An 18,349-nucleotide genomic window follows, 5' to 3' on the forward strand; every position below is an offset into this window, starting at 1 on the left:
TCTGCAGAATTCCTGTTGTTTGCCTTTAACTTCACTTGTGAGTCTGTTGGGGTCATCTGTTGCATCCGGTGCTCCCGGTGCGGCCTCCTCTACATCGCTGAAATCCAACGCAGATTGGGGGACCGCTTCATCGAGAACCTCCGCTCCGTCTGCCACAACAGACAGGATCTCCCAGTAGCCACCCACTTCAACTCTGCTTCCCACTCCCATTCAGATATGTCCATACATGGCCTCCTCTTCTGCCATGATGAGGCTAAAGTCAGGTTGGAGGAGCAACACTTCATATACTGTCTAGGTAGTCTCCAGCTCCTTGGTATGAAAATAGAATTCTCCAACTTCTGGTAATTCCCTCCCCCTCCTTTCCCCTATCCCTATTTCCCTCTGCCTCCTCCCCCAGCTGCCTATCACCTCCCTCATGGTTCCGCCTCCTTCTACTACCCATTGTGTTTTCCCCTATTCTTTCTTCACCTTTCCTGCCTATCACCTCCCTGCTTCCCATCCCCCACCCCTTTATCTTTCCCCTTACTGGTTTTTCACCTGGAACCTACCAGCCTTCTCCTTCTCGCCCTCCCCCCACCTTCTTCATAGGGCCTCTGCCCCTTCCCTCTCCAGTCCTGACGAAGGGTTCCGGCCCGAAACATTGACTGATCATTTTCACGGATGCTGCCCGACCTGCTGAGTTCCTCCAGCTTGTGAGTGTTGCTAAAGGCTAGGAGCAACTGGTTGAAGCTTGCTGGTTCATATAAGTGAAAAAAGATTGTGGCTGAGAGCTGGGTTTAAATAAGCTGCAGGTGATGAGTTAGAAACAAGTGGCTGATGACTTCTATTAGCTAGATGGAGACTGGGAGGAGCCTGCATGTGCAGGCCTGACAGGAGTGGTATGAAGCAGTTATCTCTCTACTTACAACTAAGGCAGTAAGCTGTGCTCTTTGACTTGCCTTGTACTTTTGCATTCACTATGCTGATGTTATCCAATAGCCCAAAGGGAAAAGAGCTCTAAAATTTAATCTTTTGTTTTCATTAATTGTGAAATATGATTTGGGAAAGCAATTCTTCATAAGAAATTTTTGGTGAAAGATGTAAACACCATTGTTTGTGCTCTCGGGTTATTAATTAAAAACACACACACATTTTGCTATTCCAAAAAATGGGGTCATCGAGTGCGTGCAGGATCTTGACCCATCATACTGTCTAAGCCGTTTGCCTCCATTGTTGCTGTCTGACCAAATGAGGTCATCCAACAACTTGTTTATTGCAAGGTATATTTTATTGGCTATGCTTTTGGGACATTGAATGGCAAAGCAGGCTATGATTCTATTAGATATTGGCTATAAAGTGAAAATAAACTGCAGATAGCCACAAAAACACTGGAAATACACAACAGCTCTGGCAACTTTTGTGGAAAAAGAAAAAAAAATTGATGTTTTAGGCGTATGAACCATCATCAGAACTAGGAAAAGTTTAAAAGAGGGAGGAATACCAAGAATAAAGGGGATACCTGTGACTGGCACAAAACCAAGAGAGACTGAATGGAACAAGTGGAGTAGTGCTGGCTGAGAGCGGTTGAAGGCTTGCTAATCGTAGCTGGTTTGTCTTGAAAGGATGAAAATAGAAGGGGATGAACAAAGACAGGAAAAGATCATTCAACTGAGATATAAATGCAACAGTTGCTGGAAAAGTGAACTAAGAGAGAGTGCTGGAAACACCCATCTGGAGAGAGTGCACCTGTAGGGAGAGAAGAACTGGATTAATATCACAGGCTGGTGGTCAGTTCTGATACAGAGTGGAAAAGTAATTTTTGAAATATTCTGAATTGAGACTCAAGGGCTGCAACCTGGTTAGTTAGGAGATGAGACACTGCCTTTATTCTTGTGTTGAGCTTGATTGGAACTGTGTAGGACAGTGCCTAGAACAGCAGGGAATCGAATGGAGGACTAAAGTCACAGGCACTAAAGCTCATTTGTGTTAAGTCCATTTGCTTGCCTGCATTTTACATAATTTGCTATGCAGCAATAATTTTTGCCCCAAGCCATTACAATTCCACTTGTTCCAGAGTTCATTGTCTTCCGTGTGAGGGAATTCTTAGATTCTGCCAGTCTTTGTGTGACGATCAGATCTTTAAGATTATGTCACCTCAGTTGTTCCCTGTACATTAGACAAAATAATTTCTCTGCATCTATTCTATTGAACCATTTTAGCATTTCATTCAATTTGATCAGATGACCTCGATCTTTTGTGCTCATGATTCCAATTCGAAAAATGGTCAAAATTATTCAAAAATTTAAAATCCTTTCATGGATACTTGCTGAACTGCTGCTATGTTAATTGGTTGAAAAGTCATTTTCAAACTTCTCCAGAATTATTTCAGAAGCAGCCTTTAACAGAATGTGAGAATAAGACACAGAGACAGCAGGTGCTGCAATCTGAAGCCACGTAGATTTCCTCCTCTACTTTGTTGTGTGAGAATAATAGGCCAGTTTCTCAATGACAGCTATCGTTTGTAAATAAGGTCAACAATTTTGTGACTTTTATGGCTCAAAGGAAAATATTAATCTTATAAGATGCTGCGGGTCAGAGTATTGTTTTCCGGGTGGATGGTTATTTACACTGCACGGTAACCACGAGGAACAGAGAAAGGCTTCATTTCATTGGAATAGTTTTTGGTGTTTGAGAAAGAGTGGAAATAGGAACAGACTGCAACTTCTGAAGCTCAAGAGAATCATTGTCTGGATTTCTGGTAGTTTTGGAAGTACCTCCAACAAACAGAGCATGGGCCAGGGAAAGAGAAAGGTCAGTAATTGTGAAGCACCGTTCTGCGAGCGATGTCTTGGGGGTCATGGGAAGCTGGAGTGTGGGAGAGGAGAAGAAAGAAAGTGATGTCAAAGAGTTGATGGAAAAACACTGCTAGGGTGATTGCAGTTGTCTGTCCAGAGTTTCATTTAAGGCTTGAGAGGAGCCTAATAGGGGGAAACAGGCTTTTAATCTAAAGGAAGCAGGAACTCTATGTCACATCTCATGTTCCAACCAAGATGGTGCAAGGGCAGCATAAATTGCAGAATGAATAATTGATACCCACCTTTAGACACAAGCAAGCCCCTTTATAGAAGTTTCAGGGAGTTAAAAACAGCTTGCGTTTCCATATTCGTCTTGCAGGCAGTGCTGAAACTTAAATGTATGATGGTAAAGGTCATGTTTTTTAACATTTGAAGGGGAAGGTCATCTATGTCCACTAAAGACTACTAATAATGAAAACTGAGAAATGTCTGCATAAAAACTCCGCAGAAAACACTGGAAGCATTGAGCATCAGTAGAAATGGGGAAAGGGTTCTCATTGAAGGTTGGAGACAACCTTGTCAGATTAGTAAACCCTTGAGTAGATTTTGTATGTAAATTGCATATACTTTTTATTTCAGGGTGCGTCTGGTGTAGATAATTACTCTAAAGGACAGAAGGGTGACAAAGGACAACGTGGTATACAGGTACACTTTTTATTCCTTTCTTATTTAATCCGAATGGATTTCAGAGAGAATGTAGAATGTGCTGTTATTAGTATGTAGAGTGTTTAGCAAAGTTGACAGAGGATTTCCAGGCATGTATGTTAGGTGTAAATACAGAACTTTTAAAATTTCATTCATATCATAGATCCACAGAGTTATGCAACTCTGAAACAGGCCCTTTGGTCCATCTACTTTGTGCCAACCAAGATCCCTGCCTCAGCTCATCCCATTTCCCTCTAAACCTTTCCTATTTGTGCATATGTCCAACTAATTTTTAAACATTGTAATTGTACCTGCCTTCACTACATCCTCTGGCGGCTCATTCCATGTACCAATATCCCTGATATTTCACCCTTAATCCATGACATCTAGTTGTAGTCTGATCAACCTCAGTGGATAAAACCTGCTTGCATTTACCATATCCATACCCCTCAATTTTGTAATCCTCTATCAAATCTCCCCTCAATCTTCTACATTTTAAGTTCTAACCTATTCAATCTTTCCTTATAACTCAGGTTCTCCTGTCCCTTGCAATTTTTCTCTGTACTCATTCAATTTTATTTACATCTTTCCTGAAGGTAGGTAACCAAAACAGCACCCAATACTCCAAAATAACCCTCGTCAATGTCTTATGCAACTTCAGCATCCCATCACCTGTACTCAATACTTTGATCCAGGAAGGCCATTACGCCAAAAGCTTTCTTTACGACCCTCTCTACCTGTGACACCACTTCCAATGAATTATGGATCTGTGTTTCAGCTCCTTTTGTTCTACCGGACTTCTCAGTGCCCTACCGCTCACTGTGTAAGACCTACTCTGGTCGGGCCTCCCAAAATGCAAAACCTCACACATATCTGCATTAAATTCGACCTGCCATTTTTTAGTCCATTTTTCCAGCTGGTTCAGATCCCGCTGCAAAACATGATAGTCTTCCTTGCTGTCCACTACACTACAATCGTGGCTGCTGCTGCTGATCTCTGAAGGGCCATCTCCACCGCACTTCACCCCAACAGCTCAAGACACAAGACACTGTAGCATTTTGAAACTGACTTACAGAAGCAAATTCCACTCCAATAAATTGGCTTATGACTGAACTGTGTCTGAACTGCATTTACTGCAGCAACCCTATTTTCTTTACCCAATAAATGTATGCTAGTCTCAGATTCAAAATTTTTATACTAAATGAGCTAAACTGGCTTTTTTTTTTGCAATAGAGTTTGCAGATTTTTCCATCATTAGTGAAAAGTAGTGCTTCCTGACATCGCCCCAATTGTAAGAATAGCCTCATTCTAACTCAGCTTCCTGTTTAAGTCTCTTTGCTCTTCAGCCAGACTAATCTAAACATTGCTGTTTACATTCAGACTGGAGCCATAAACACAGTTCGTGTTCTTGGTTGACTTCCCCAGCTCCAGGATCATATGGCAAGATAGAAGCTTCTAAAAAGGAAATTGCTTGATAAAATAAATCAGAGGAAGTCACAGAACTCGTCAAGGGAGAGAATATTTTCTCACAAAACTTAGGCATATTTTGAAACTATACTATATTAAAATAGTGAGATTTCTCATTATAGTCTCATTTCCATGTGTGAAAATGTTGGGATTATAATTGCAGTAACAGTGAAACTTTACCTGTCTTATTAATCTACAGGGCGAATTTGGGCCAAGAGGTAGACCAGGTAAGGTTGGCCAAGATGGACATAAGGTAAGATACCTTGCTCCTAATTAGCTATCTAGAACACGCGTGGATTTCTTCATATTTTCTGCACAAATCTATTTTGTTCTTTCATGTATAATTTTTTTAAAAATACAACTGCCTTCAACTATTAGCCATGTTTATTTCTAAATTGGGCATAATAATTGCTCTTATTTTGGTGGTGTTCTGGCAAGTTGAATCCAACACAATATACTAAAACTAGACCTAGTCTGTGTACCTATCAGATAGATTCAATTATTTAATTCTTGGAGTACTTAAGTGTGAGCCTGAAACAGTCTGTTCAATTCAGCTATATGTGTATAATACTTGGCTCAACTTAAAAGCATACTTTTATAATATGCTGATAGCAATCTCATTTTCAAGATTAGCAATCTTTGCATAGGGTTGTTGAGATGGAATGGATTTCCTCAGACAAAACAATGTCTGACCTTCCCTATCTCTTTAATGTACGTCAGCAGGAAGATTTCTAAGAATACTGTGACTGAATAATACAGCCATTTCCCTGTTAGCTTTTAATTCTTCAGATAAACTACTATCTTCAAAGCTCAAAGTAAATATGTGGTCAAAGTTCATATATGTCACCATATACAACCCTGAGATTGTGTTCGTACAGGCATTCACAGTAAGTATCAAGAAACACAATAGAATCAGAGAAAAACTGCACACATTGAGACGGACAAACAGCCAATCTACGAAAGACAACAAACTACAAAGACAAAAAGAATATATAAATAAGCTGAGAAGCAAGGCCGCAAAGGTAGTAACCTCGGGATTATTGCCTGTGCCATGTGACAGTGAGTATAGGAATAGAGTGAGGTGGAGGATAAATGCGTGGCTGAGGGATTGGAGCAGGGGGCAGGGATTCAGATTTCTGGATCATTGGGACCTCATTTGGGGCAGGTGCGACCTGTACATAAAGGACAGGTTGCAGTTGAATCCAAGGGGGACCAATATCCTGGTGGGGAGGTTTGCTAACGCTACTGGGAAGAGTTTAAACTAGAATTGCTGGGGGGGGTGGGAACCGAACTGAAGAGACTGGGGAAGAGGAGGTTGGCTCACAAGTAGAGAAAGCTTGTAGACAGTGCGAGAGGGAGGACAGGCAGGTGATACAGAAGGGACACGCTCAGACTGAAGGTTTGAGATGTGTCTATTTTAACGCAAGGAGTGTTGTGAACAAAGTGGATGAGCTTAGAGCGTGGATTAGTACCTGGAGATATGATGTGCTGGCCATTACAGAGACTTGGATAGCTCAGGGACAGGAATGGTTACTTCAAGTGCTGGGTTTTAGATGTTTCAGAAAGGACAGGGAGGGAGGCAAAAGAGCTGGGAGCATGGCACTGTTGATCAGAGATAGTGTCACGGCTGCAGAAAAGTGGACACCATGGAGGGATTGTCTACGGAGTCTCTGTGGGTGGAGGTTAGGAACAGGAAGGGGTCAATAACTCTACTGGGTGTTTTTTATTGTCTGCCCAATAGTAACAGGGGTATCGAGGAGCAGATAGGGAAACAGATCCTGGAAAAGTGTAATAATAACAGAGTTGTCGTGATGGGAGATTTTAATTTCCCAAATATTGACTGGCATCTCCCTAGAGCAAGGGGTTTAGATTGGGGTGGAGTTTGTTAGATGTGTTCAGGAAGGTTTCTTGAGACAATATGTAGATAAGCCTACAAGAGGAGAGACTGTACCTTGATTTGGTATTGGGAAATGAACCTGCTCAGGTGTCGGATCTCTCAGTGGGAGAGCATTTTGAAGATAGTGATCATAATTCTATCTCCTTTACAATAGCATTGGAGAGAGATAGGAACGGACAAGTTAGGAAAGCGTTTAATTGGAGTAAGGGGAATTATGAGGCTATCAGGTAGGAAATTGGATGCTTAAATTGGAAACAGATGTTCCCAGGGAAAAGAACGGAAGAAATGTGGCAAATGTACAGGAGATATTTGTGTGGAGTTCTGCATAGGTACGTTCTAATGAGACAGGGAAGTTATGGTAGGGTACAAAAACCGTGGTGTACAAAGGCTGTAATAAATCTAGTCAAGAAGAAAAGAAAAGCTTACAAAAGGTTCAGAGAGCTAGGTAATGTTGGAGATCTAGAAGATTATAAGGCTAATAGGAAGGATCTTAAGAAGGAAATTAGGAGAGCCAGAAGGGGCCATGAGAAGGCCTAGGCAGGCAGGATTAAGGAAAACCCCAAGGCATTCTACAAGTACGTGAAGAGCAAGAGGATAATATGTGTAAAAAAGACCTATCAAGTGTGACAGTGGGAAAGTGTGTATGGAACTGGAGGAAATAACAGAGGTACTTAATGAATACTTTACTTCAGTATTCACTATGGAAAAGGATCTTGGTGATTGTAGTGATGACTTGCAGCAGACTGAAAAGCTTGAGCATGTAGATATTAATAAAGAGGATGTGCAGGAGCTTTTGGAAAGCATCAAGTTGGATAAGTCGCCAGGACTGGATGAGATGTACCCCAGGCTACTGTGGGAGGTGAGGAAGAAAATTGCTGAGCATCTAGCGATGATCTTTGTATCATCAATGGGGATGGGAGAGGTTCCAGAGGATTGGAGGGTTGCAGATGTTGTTCCTTTATCCAAGAAAGGGAGTAGAGATTGCCCAGGAAATTATAGACCAGTGAGTCTTACCTCAGTGGTTGATAAGTTGATGGGGAAGATCCTGAGAGGCAGGATTTATCAACATTTGGAGAGGTATAATATGATTAGGAGTAGTCAGCATGGCTTTGTCAAGGGCAGGTCATGCCTTACGAGCCTGATTGAACATTTTGAGGATGTGACTAAACACATTGATGAAGGAAGAGCAGTAGATGTAGTGTATATGGATTTCAGCAAGGCATTTGATAAGGTACCCCATGCCAGGCTTATTGAGAAAGTAATGAGGCATGGGATCCAAGGGGACATTGCTTTGTGGATCCAGAACTGGTTTACCCACAAAAGGAGAAGAGTGGTTGGAGATGGGTCATATTCTGCATGGAGGTCGGTGACCAGTGGAGTGCCTCAGGGATCTGCTCTGGGACCCTTACTCTTCATGATTTTTATAAATGACCTGGATGAGGAAGTGTAGGGATGGGTTAGTAAGTTTGCTGATGACACAAAGGTTGGAGCTGTTGTGGATAGTGTGGAGGGCTGTCAGAGGTTACAGCAGGATATTGATAGGTTGCAAAACTGGGCTGAGAAGTGGCAGATGGAGTTTAACCCAGATAAGTGTGAAGTGGTTCATTTTGGTAGGTCAAATATGATGGCAGAATATAGTATTAATGGTAAGAGTCTTGGCAGTGTGGAGGATCAGAGGAATCTTGGGGTTTGAGTCCATAGGACACTCAAAGCAGCTGCGCAGGTTGACACTGTGGTTAAGAAGGTGGACGGTGTATTGGCCTTCATCAATCATGGAATTGAATTCAGGAGCCAAGAGGAAATGTTGCAGCTATATAGGACCCTGGTCAAACCCCACTTGGAGTACTGTGCTCAGTTCTGGTCGCCTCACTACAGGAAGGATGTGGAAACCATAGAAAGGGTGCAGAGGAGATTTACAAGGATGTTGCCTGCATTGAAGAACATGCCTTATGAGAATAGGTTCAGTGAACTCAGCCTTTTCTCCTTGGAGCGACAGAGGATGAGAGGTGACCTGATAGAGGTGTATAAGATGATGAGAGGCATTGATCGTGTGGATAGTCAGAGTCTTTTTCCCAGGACTGAAATGGTTGCCACAAGAAGACACAAGTTTAAGGTGCTGGGGAGTAAGTACAGCGGAGATGTCAGGAGTAAGTTTTTTACTCAAAGAGTGGTGAGTGCGTCAAATGGGCTGCCGGCAACAATAGGGTGGATACGATAGGATCTTTTGAGCGACTTTTAGATAGGTACATGGAGCTTAGTAAATTAGAGGGCTATAGGTAAGCCTAGTAATTTCTAAGGTAGGGACATGTTCAGCACAACTCTGTGGGCTGAAGGGCCTGTATCGTGCTGTAGGTTTTCTATGTTTCTATGTTTCTATAAACAATAAATATTGAGAACATGCGATGAGGAGTCCTTGGAAGTGAGTCCTTAGTTTATGGGAACAGTTCAGTGTTGGGGCAAGTGAAGTTATTCCCTCTGGTTCAGGAACCTGTTGGGTGAGGGGTAATAACTGTTCCTGTACCTGGTGTACCTGAGGCTCCTGTACCTTCTTATGATATGAAAAGTGAATAGGGAGCATGGCCAGGATGATGGGGGTCCTTGATAATGGATGCTGCTTTCCTGTAACACATTCCTTGTAGATGTGCTCTGTGGTAGGGAAAACTTTACCCATGATGATCTGAGCTGTATCCATTACTTTTTGTAGGATTTTCCATTCAAGGGTATTGGTGTTTCCATACCAGACTATTATGTAACCAGGCAGTATACTCTCCACCACAGATATATAGAAGTTTATCAAAGTTTTAGATAAAGTGCCAAATCTTCGCCAATTTGTAAGAAAGTAGAACCACTGCTGTGTTTCCAATGTATTGGCACTTATGTGCTGCACCCAAGAAAGATCCTCTGAAATGATAATGCTAAGGAATTTGAGGCTGCTGACCCTCTCCACCTCTCATCTCCCAAAGAGGACATGCCCATGGACCTCCTGCCATCAATAATCAGCTCCCTGGTCTCGGTTACATTGAGTGAGATGTTATTGTGTTGACACCACTTAGCCACGTTTTCAATCTCCCTCCTGTATTGTCACTGTGGTTCGGATATGGCCCCAGTGCGAAGTGAGAGACACTGAAGTGAGTGAATAGTTCACAAAACTTTAATGCAAACAGAGTCCAAGGGAAAATAGAACAATAAACACTCGGCCAAACAGGGCCATTAACTAAAACTCTCAAATGGGAAATGAAGCCTACACTGTGGCTGAAAATAACATCTAATTATTAAACAAATACTGCGAGTCTTTAGAGTCAGTTGACTTCACAGTCCAATTTCTCAGGCAAGGCCGATGCAAAACAACAGCGAAGCATTGCTGTGCTCTGTCCAAGTCTCGACAAGCACTACCACGACAAGTAGGGAGTGAAACACTATCATGATTAAATAATAATTAGCTGACACAAATTCACCAGCACAGTTGCCGTATCTCTGCGCTGCCGAATCTGTGGTTGTGACGTGTATGCCAATTCGTCATCAACTTTGTTTATAAACTTCGTAAAATGTGAAGGAAAATTTGCAGCAACCACTGCAGTTCATGACTTCAGAAGTTGGCGAGGATATGTTCTGCCCACTTCACTCTGGAGAATACTTGGCATTAATTGACAACAAAACACCTGCTCCACAGGTCAAGCCATCAAGGAGCCTATTCCCATTCCCCTTCTGATATGTCTATCCATGGCCTCCTCTACTGTCAAGATGAAGCCACACTCAGGTTGGAGGAACAACACCTTATATTCCGTCTGGGTAGCCTCCAACCTGATGGCATGAACATCGACTTCTCTAACTTCCGTTAATGCCCCACCTCCCCCTCGTACCCCATCCCTTATTCATTTATTTATTTATTAACTTTTATTTTTCCCTTTTTTTTTCTCTCTCTCTTTTTTCTCCCTCTGTCCCTCTCACAATAACTCCTTGCCTGCTGTCAATCTTCCACTGGTGCTCCCCTCCCCCTTTCTTTCTCCCTAGGCCTCCCATCCCATGATCCTCTCCCTTCTCCAGCCTCGTATCCCTTTTACCAATCAACTTTCCAGTTCTTAGCTCCATCCCTCCTCCTTCTGTCTCCTCCTATCATTTCGGATCTCCCCCTCCCCTTCCCACTTTCAAATCTCTTACTATCTTTTCTTTCAGTTAGTCCTGACGAAGGGTCTCGGCCCGAAACGTCAACTGTACCTCTTTCTATAGATGCTGCCTGGCCTGCTGCGTTCCACCAGCATTTTGTATGTGTTGCCTATTGTTAATGTCTAGTTAACATTGTGTTTCCACTCTTGAGTGCTGACGTTTGTTTACGTGTTTTAAATCAGTTTAAATTATGTAAATCGTTTTGTATGTATTGGTTAACTACAGTGCTCTCCATTCCCATTTACTCTATCTAATTCTAAGTGAGTTCAAACAAGCACTGATTTTTTTCGGAACATAAATAGCAGAATAAATGAACCACTTACGCTTGATGTCTGATCTGCCATTGATTGATGCTTACTTTCTGATCTCAGCAACATTTTTTTGCAGTAACTTCATATCACGATGCACTTGGCAAAAATAAATGTAATGCCATCTTGAATGAGTTCACTGACAAAGCCTTGACAGTCAAACTGGGGAGAGATTTCCAATGATTCCTTATGCTCTTGGCACTTATGTTCTTTCACTGTTTCATCCAGGCCCATCCAAAAACCAACACTCTCAAATATAAAATATATTTAAAATATACTTTGTGATGCTATCCTTTTACCAAAGTGGATCAATTCATGATTTCACACATTATATTTCACTTGCCATGCTCGTGATCATTACATCAGGCTATCTAACACCACCTCTCCCCCACCCCCCCACCCTCAGCCCCGCACCCCGGCACCTGTCTGTACCCTGCTCACAATCCACACAGTAACTGAGCTTTGTATCATCAGCTATTTTGGATAGATTATACTCAATCACTTCACTTCATTTTCATGGCAGTCCAACAGTGACAGCCACCCTCCTGAAAATTACCCCTTTGTTGCTGCTACAATTTCTCTGTTAGCCAATCCAAATTTATTCACTGTAAATTTGATTGCCGTCCAAATATCCAGAAGATTAAGTATGATTATTACTTGAGATGAACTACAGTATTGTTGCCCTTATATTGTTATATAATGCAATGGAAACTTTTGGATTTGATCAACAGTCTAAAACAAATATACTTTTATATCTTTAAAGGGACAACGTGGTCGGAGAGGAGCTATGGGTCGCAAGGTATGTTTATTAGTTATAGTGCTAATTTAGCATAAGGAATTCTAGCACGACTGTATAAAAATGTTCATTCGCAGAAATCTTGTCTGTTAGATTAAATGATTGGCTTTTGGTTTGTCGAAACTAGTTGCACATAACTGTATTGATATGTAATAACAATACCATAGTCCCTTGAATACAAGGGGGGGATATTATCTTGGATTGCTGCTTGCTGGGAAGGTCTATGTGCCTTTATTTGTTCTGGGAGTAGGTGGATCAGGAAACTGAGTGGTACATGTGAATTCAAGTTAAGGGGCTGGTATGTTGCATGCTGCTGAACGTATTGTTTGATGGATTGAGACTGCAGAATTATGTAGTGACAGAGCATTTCGACATCAGATTAAATTATTCAGATTTCAGATTTATTTATTTATCACGTGTACTTTGAAACCTACATCATTCAATATAAAACTGGTTTTACCTTTTACAAAGCTTTTCCTTTATGAGTTTAACACTGCAGTGCAAAATGAGTGTCTGATTTGATCAGGTGAATTAGTCTACCAATTCTAAATTAATGCAAAAAGAATGAACTAGGATGGTAATGTTTATAAACAGCTACATTCAAGAGGAACTCACGACTTGATGATATGTTCAACTTTTTGTTGGGAAGATTGGCCGTGAATTGAACGTCAATAGCTTCTCAAATGAATGCCATATTTATGTAGTTTTCAGTTATTAAAACTGATCTACTTTGTTATGCGTAATTAGATGTCACTATAGCTCTAATTTTCCACTCAAACATGCCAGTTGGATGAAACTATTAAAGAGCAAAAAACAAGATGCAGGAAATCTGGAATAAAAACAGAAAATGCTGGGAACACAAAACAGGTCAAGTTGCATCTGATTATTCAACGGAACTAGCATATGTTTTTCTTATTCCTCTCCTCTGATAAGGATGGTACATAGCGTCCAGGCCAGGAGGACTTTGGGATTAATTGTCTTGTGGCTGTTGAGTGTAGGATGACAAATTTCACTCTAAATCAAGCAAGGAGGTACAGATGTTCTGCAACCTTTATGATTACTTTTCTCAGTTCTCTAAATAACATAGGTCTTCCTCCTATAGGGTCGTAGTGGACGACCTGGTATCACAGGATCCTTTGGGCCCCCTGGATTCCAAGGCCAACAGGTGAATACAAATACTTATTATGTGGAAGACAAAATATCTTCTGGAAACTTGGTGCATTTTTTGAACAGATTGAACAAATCACTTACAGCTATAAATCTACATAATAGACAGTGTTGGCTAAAATGATTGAAGTAAGTTAGTCAATAGTCTCTAATGCTATTGGCTATATAAAGGAGAGTATAAAAAGGATACAATTGTAGAACATTTAAATTAAAATAATTAAAGAATTTCATGATCTCTGCTTTTTGACATTAAATTTAAATGATTCTTTTAAATTTTTGTTCTCAACATTAATATAATATTTTCAAGTAGAATACTAATGAAAGAAGAATATTAATATTAATTAATTTATAGCCAGATTGTTTGGGGTCAGGATAGAATTGTGCTTCCTCCTCAGTTTTATTTCCTGCTAATCTTTGAATGTTTTAGCAAATAGAAAATCATCCTTTTTCAGAAACTAAAGGATCCACCCTTTATTTTCATCGCTCTTGTAATACTTTCCATCCAATGCCTGCATAATTTTAAGCAACACTATTATAACTTCCATGTACGGAGAGTTGTCAAGGTTTCTCCAGTCGCTGCATACAGTGGAAGGCTTGTAAATCTTTTGTTCGCTCTCCAAAACCTTGGCACCTGTACAAAAGTCCCCCAATAGGGACACAGGCCTTCACTGAGCCCAAACCACCAGCTTCAAAAGCTTTAGCATAACATCTTTGCTTTTTCACTTTATATTTTACTTATGATCCCACCCACAATTTTAAGAACCTTTATAAGCCTATCTTGCCACCCTCAAATATCATATATCAATGTCCGTAAGGCCAAAAAGATGAATGCGGACTTCAGGAAGGGTAAGAACACAAACCAATCCTCGTAGAGGGATCAGAGGTGAAGAGAGTGAGTCCTGGGTGTCAAGATCTCTGAGGATATAACCTGGTCCCAATATATAGATGCAGCTATAAAGAAGGCAAGACGGCAGCTAAATTTCATTTGGAATCTGAGGAGATTCAGTTTGTCACATAAAGCATTCAAAAACTTCTACAGATTTACGATGGAGAGCATTCTAACAGGCTACATCACTGTCTGGTATGGGTGGCTACTGCACAGGACAAAAAGAAGTTACAGAAAGTTGTAAAATTCATCAACTCCATCTTGGGTACGAGCCTTCATAGTACCCAAGACACTTTCAATGAGCTGTGCCTCAGAAAGGCAGCATCCAACATTAAGGACCCCCATCACCCAGGGCATGGCCTCTTCTCATTGTTACCATCAGGAAGGAAGCACAGAAGCCAGAAGTCACACACTCAGCGATTCAGGAACCATTTCTTCCTCTCCAATTCCTAAATGGACATTGAAACTGTGAACACTACCTTACTTTTTTTTTCCTGTTTTTCCACTATTTTTAATTTAACTATTTAATATACATATATATATGTACTTACCGAAATTGATTTACATATATATTTTTCCCATGTAATCATGCATTGCATTGTTCTTCTGCCACTGTTAACAAATTTTACAACACTTGCCAGTGATATTAAACCTGATTCTGATTCTAATCCTACATCCCTTTCTAGAATTGTGCCATTTGTTTTAAAAAGCTTTAAAAACAATTATGATTGGTCCTCATGGCATTATCTATAAACTACTCAATGCATTTCATCACAGTGACACTCACATCTACTGTGATGAAATGCTTTGAGAGGTTGGTCATGGCTACAATTAACTGCTGTCTCAGCAAAGATCTAGACTGCTACAATTTGCCTGTTGCCACAATAGGTCTACAGTGGATGCAGTCTCACTGGTTCTCCACGTGACCCTGGATCTCCTAAACAATAGTAATACCTACAACAGGCTGCTGTTTATTGACTACAACTCAGTGTGCAACACAATCACACTGTCAGTTCTAATCAATATGCTCCAAAACCTGGGCCTCTGTACCTCCCTTTGCAAATGGATCTTTGCCTTCCTCATTGGGAGACCACAGCCTGCGCGGATCGGAAATAATTTCTCTTCCTCATTCACAATCAACATTGGCCCGATGCAAGGGTGGGTGCTTAGCCCACTGCTCTACTTTATCTATACCCACAATTGGATGGTTAGGCCTAACTCAAACGCCATCTAAATTGGCCAAAGATACAACAATTGTTGGCAGAATTTCAAATAGTGATGAGGAGGCATACAGGAATGAGACAGACTGGCTGGTTGAGTGGTGTCCCAGAAACAACCTTGTGCTCAATTTCAATAAGACCAGGGAATTAATTGTGGGCTTCAGAATGGGGAAGTCATGGTGTTACGTACCCCGTAACTGGGTTGCCAAACCAGCAGAAATGGATCACTCAGTTGGAGTCTGGAGTACTAGAACTAAGAAAGTTTTATTAAAGAAACAAGCAACACAGTAATCGAAAGGATAATAAATGCAACAATTCAACAATGATAACCACACATGTGCACAGAATTAAGATAACAGCATCAATCAAGCTCTATCGTTGTCTAGGGGTAAAGGACCAATTTCAAAATGACTCAAAGTTCATCCAGTTAGTAGTTCAGTTCGCAGTAATCGTTGCCATGGCGATGGACAAGGTGGGGGAAGAGAGACATAGAATAGGAACAACTGATCATTCAGAACGGCTTCACTCACAGACCAGCTAGATGGCTCACAGACCAGCGAGATGGCTCACAAACAGCTTTTGGGCAGGTCCTTGGTGATGTCACCTGAGGTCACCGACTGTGACCCCTCCTCCAGATGCGGTCGATCCTCTGCAGTGAACCCGGCACCCAGGCAAGGGCGGACACACACCGGGTTCCCGCTGATCGTACCTTTCCACCCTTGTCGTTGTCTGGTACTTCTCACCCACTCGTGAGAAGCGCACCGCTTCCAGGGTCTCGTTACCTCGGGTGGCGTGTGTGTCCGTCTTAGCGAACCTGTCCCTTTTTATCCCCCTGCTGGGGTATCGCCTGTCCATCACTTCAAACAGTTCAAGGTTCAAAGGGGGGAGCCGCTCCAGACAGCTCTCTCTCCCACATCCCTTCATTACACATCTCCAGACGCTGCTCCATTGTTCCTTATCTCTCCTTCCCCTGAGGGCAGGTGGCAGACCAACTGCTGATGCCACTGATGCTAGCCCAGGCCAGCAAACATCTTAATTTTATGTGTATTCTCGTAACACTTCCCCCCTTTTAAGGATTTTTACCGGGAGGTAAAAATTACAAACATGACTACATTATCTGATACATACACAATATACATCTTTAACAGTTATTTAGCTAATACAGAGAATTTGAAGCTGTCAACACCTTGACAGACAGTCATCACATTTTCTGTTCCTTTTACACGTGTTATTAATAATCCCTTAGACCAGGCTCCAACTCAGCAAACTTCGTAGTGGCCAAAAACACTGATGAATTGCGACCAATGTAACCTCTCATTTGGTTTTGTCCCGGACCACAACAACAAGGGTCGTCCCATTCCGGCTCAGTTTTCTCTCGCAAGGGCTTAGTAGGAGGGGGACGGGTATTGACCGCAGAGTTATCGCAAAACTTCCTGCAGTACCCCACCATCTCCAAGAGCCTTCTGAGGGCCCTCTTGTCTGTTGGGGTTGGGAGGTCAGCGATAGCCTGCACTGTAGCTTGCATCACTGCCAGCTGCCCCTGTGTCACCACAATTCCCAGGTAAGTGACCTTCGTGTGGCCGAATTCATTTTTTTCAAGGTTCACTATCAAGCTGGCTTCAGACAGCTGTGTTAAATTGCCAATACACACCTCTGTGTTCATCAGCCCTTTAGTCACTGAATTACTCAAAAAATATGGGTGTTGTTTACTTGGCTGCCCTATTGTAACCACAATCACCCAACGTCCCAGTTCTTTGCATTTCCTCGGGACAATCAAACACATGGGTGCGAGTCGTTTAATTACTCCTTCGGGGATTAAGGGAGAGACCTTATCAGTAGACCTGGCCAAAACAATAGCCTTCTCCCATCTGACCGATCCCATCCTAATCTTTTCAAAATGGTTTTTTCCTCTTAGCAGGGGGCCCCTAGCTTCATTGATTTCCACGCTAACACCGACTAGGTTTGTTAGCATATCAAAAGCCGGTGACCGTCTCAGTTCGCGTCGGTCATGATCAATAACATTTTTCCCCCTGGGCAGCCGGTAAATCTCTTTCATGATTCCACCAACTGTTTCCTCCAGCACCGCAAAATGTCCACCGGGGGGTACCTCGTGGGCCATGTTAAAAACCTCATCCCCATAACTCTTTTGCACCACCCCCCATTCCTCATCTGCGGGTACTGTACTTGATTTCCCTTTCTTCCTTAGCACTTCCTCATCCGCACAATAGCTTGTCAAGGCTGTGTCAGAGAGAGCGGTCTCGGCAAAAACCATCAGCCCCTCGTCTCGCTCCTGCGTCTGCACAAATTCTTTCCTGGCTACTGCTACGTCCGTCCCAGCTCCCTCACTACCTCTTCATACAAGGTTGGCAGAAATGTTTCAGCCAAATTCACCATCGCGGGCGGGGCCTCCATGCTGGCAGGCTGACCCGTCAATCTCACGACTGGGAACACGATTCCTCCGGCGATGTCATTACCGAGCAAGACTTCCACATCTTTCATCGGTAATTCGGACCTCACCCCGATCGTGACTAGTCCAGAGACCAGGTTGCTCTGTAAATGTATCTGGTGCAAAGGGACCGACTCTGTCCCTTCCCCAACACCTTTGACCTCTACCTCCCCAGTCTGGGTCTCTGAGCTAAACTCTAATACACTCTTCAGTATTAGTGACTGACACGCTCCCGTGTCTCTCCAGATCCGCACTGGAACTGGTTTTAACCTCTCCTTCACTGACACCAGTCCGGCCGAGATAAACCTCTCGCGCCCTTCCTGGACTTTTTCAGACCTGTCCTTCCCGAGCGGTTCGCTTAACAGCTCAATACAGCCATTCAAAATTTCCGCTTTTCCTTTCCCCGTCTCCTTCCTTGGGGCAAAGCACCTGGACGCAAAGTGTCCGACTTTCCCACAATTATAACAGACGACCCCAGGAGACTTCCTACCAGACTGCTCCCGGTCTACCTTATCCTTT

At 42.3% G+C, this 18,349-nt stretch overlaps 1 protein-coding gene across 1 annotated transcript in view; it reads left to right on the forward strand.

The window, feature by feature from the left end:
• The window catches only part of LOC134358003 (collagen alpha-6(VI) chain-like), a 154,352-nt gene that overhangs the window by 85,142 nt on the left and 50,861 nt on the right, over nucleotides 1-18,349 (forward strand). The window contains 4 exon segments of the mRNA XM_063069863.1: nucleotides 3,414-3,479; nucleotides 5,146-5,199; nucleotides 12,079-12,114; nucleotides 13,214-13,276. Of these exon segments, the coding sequence (XP_062925933.1) occupies nucleotides 3,414-3,479; nucleotides 5,146-5,199; nucleotides 12,079-12,114; nucleotides 13,214-13,276 (219 nt within the window).

The sequence above is a fragment of the Mobula hypostoma genome, chromosome 17 (genome assembly GCF_963921235.1).
Source record: "Mobula hypostoma chromosome 17, sMobHyp1.1, whole genome shotgun sequence".
Taxonomy (NCBI): domain Eukaryota; kingdom Metazoa; phylum Chordata; class Chondrichthyes; order Myliobatiformes; family Myliobatidae; genus Mobula; species Mobula hypostoma.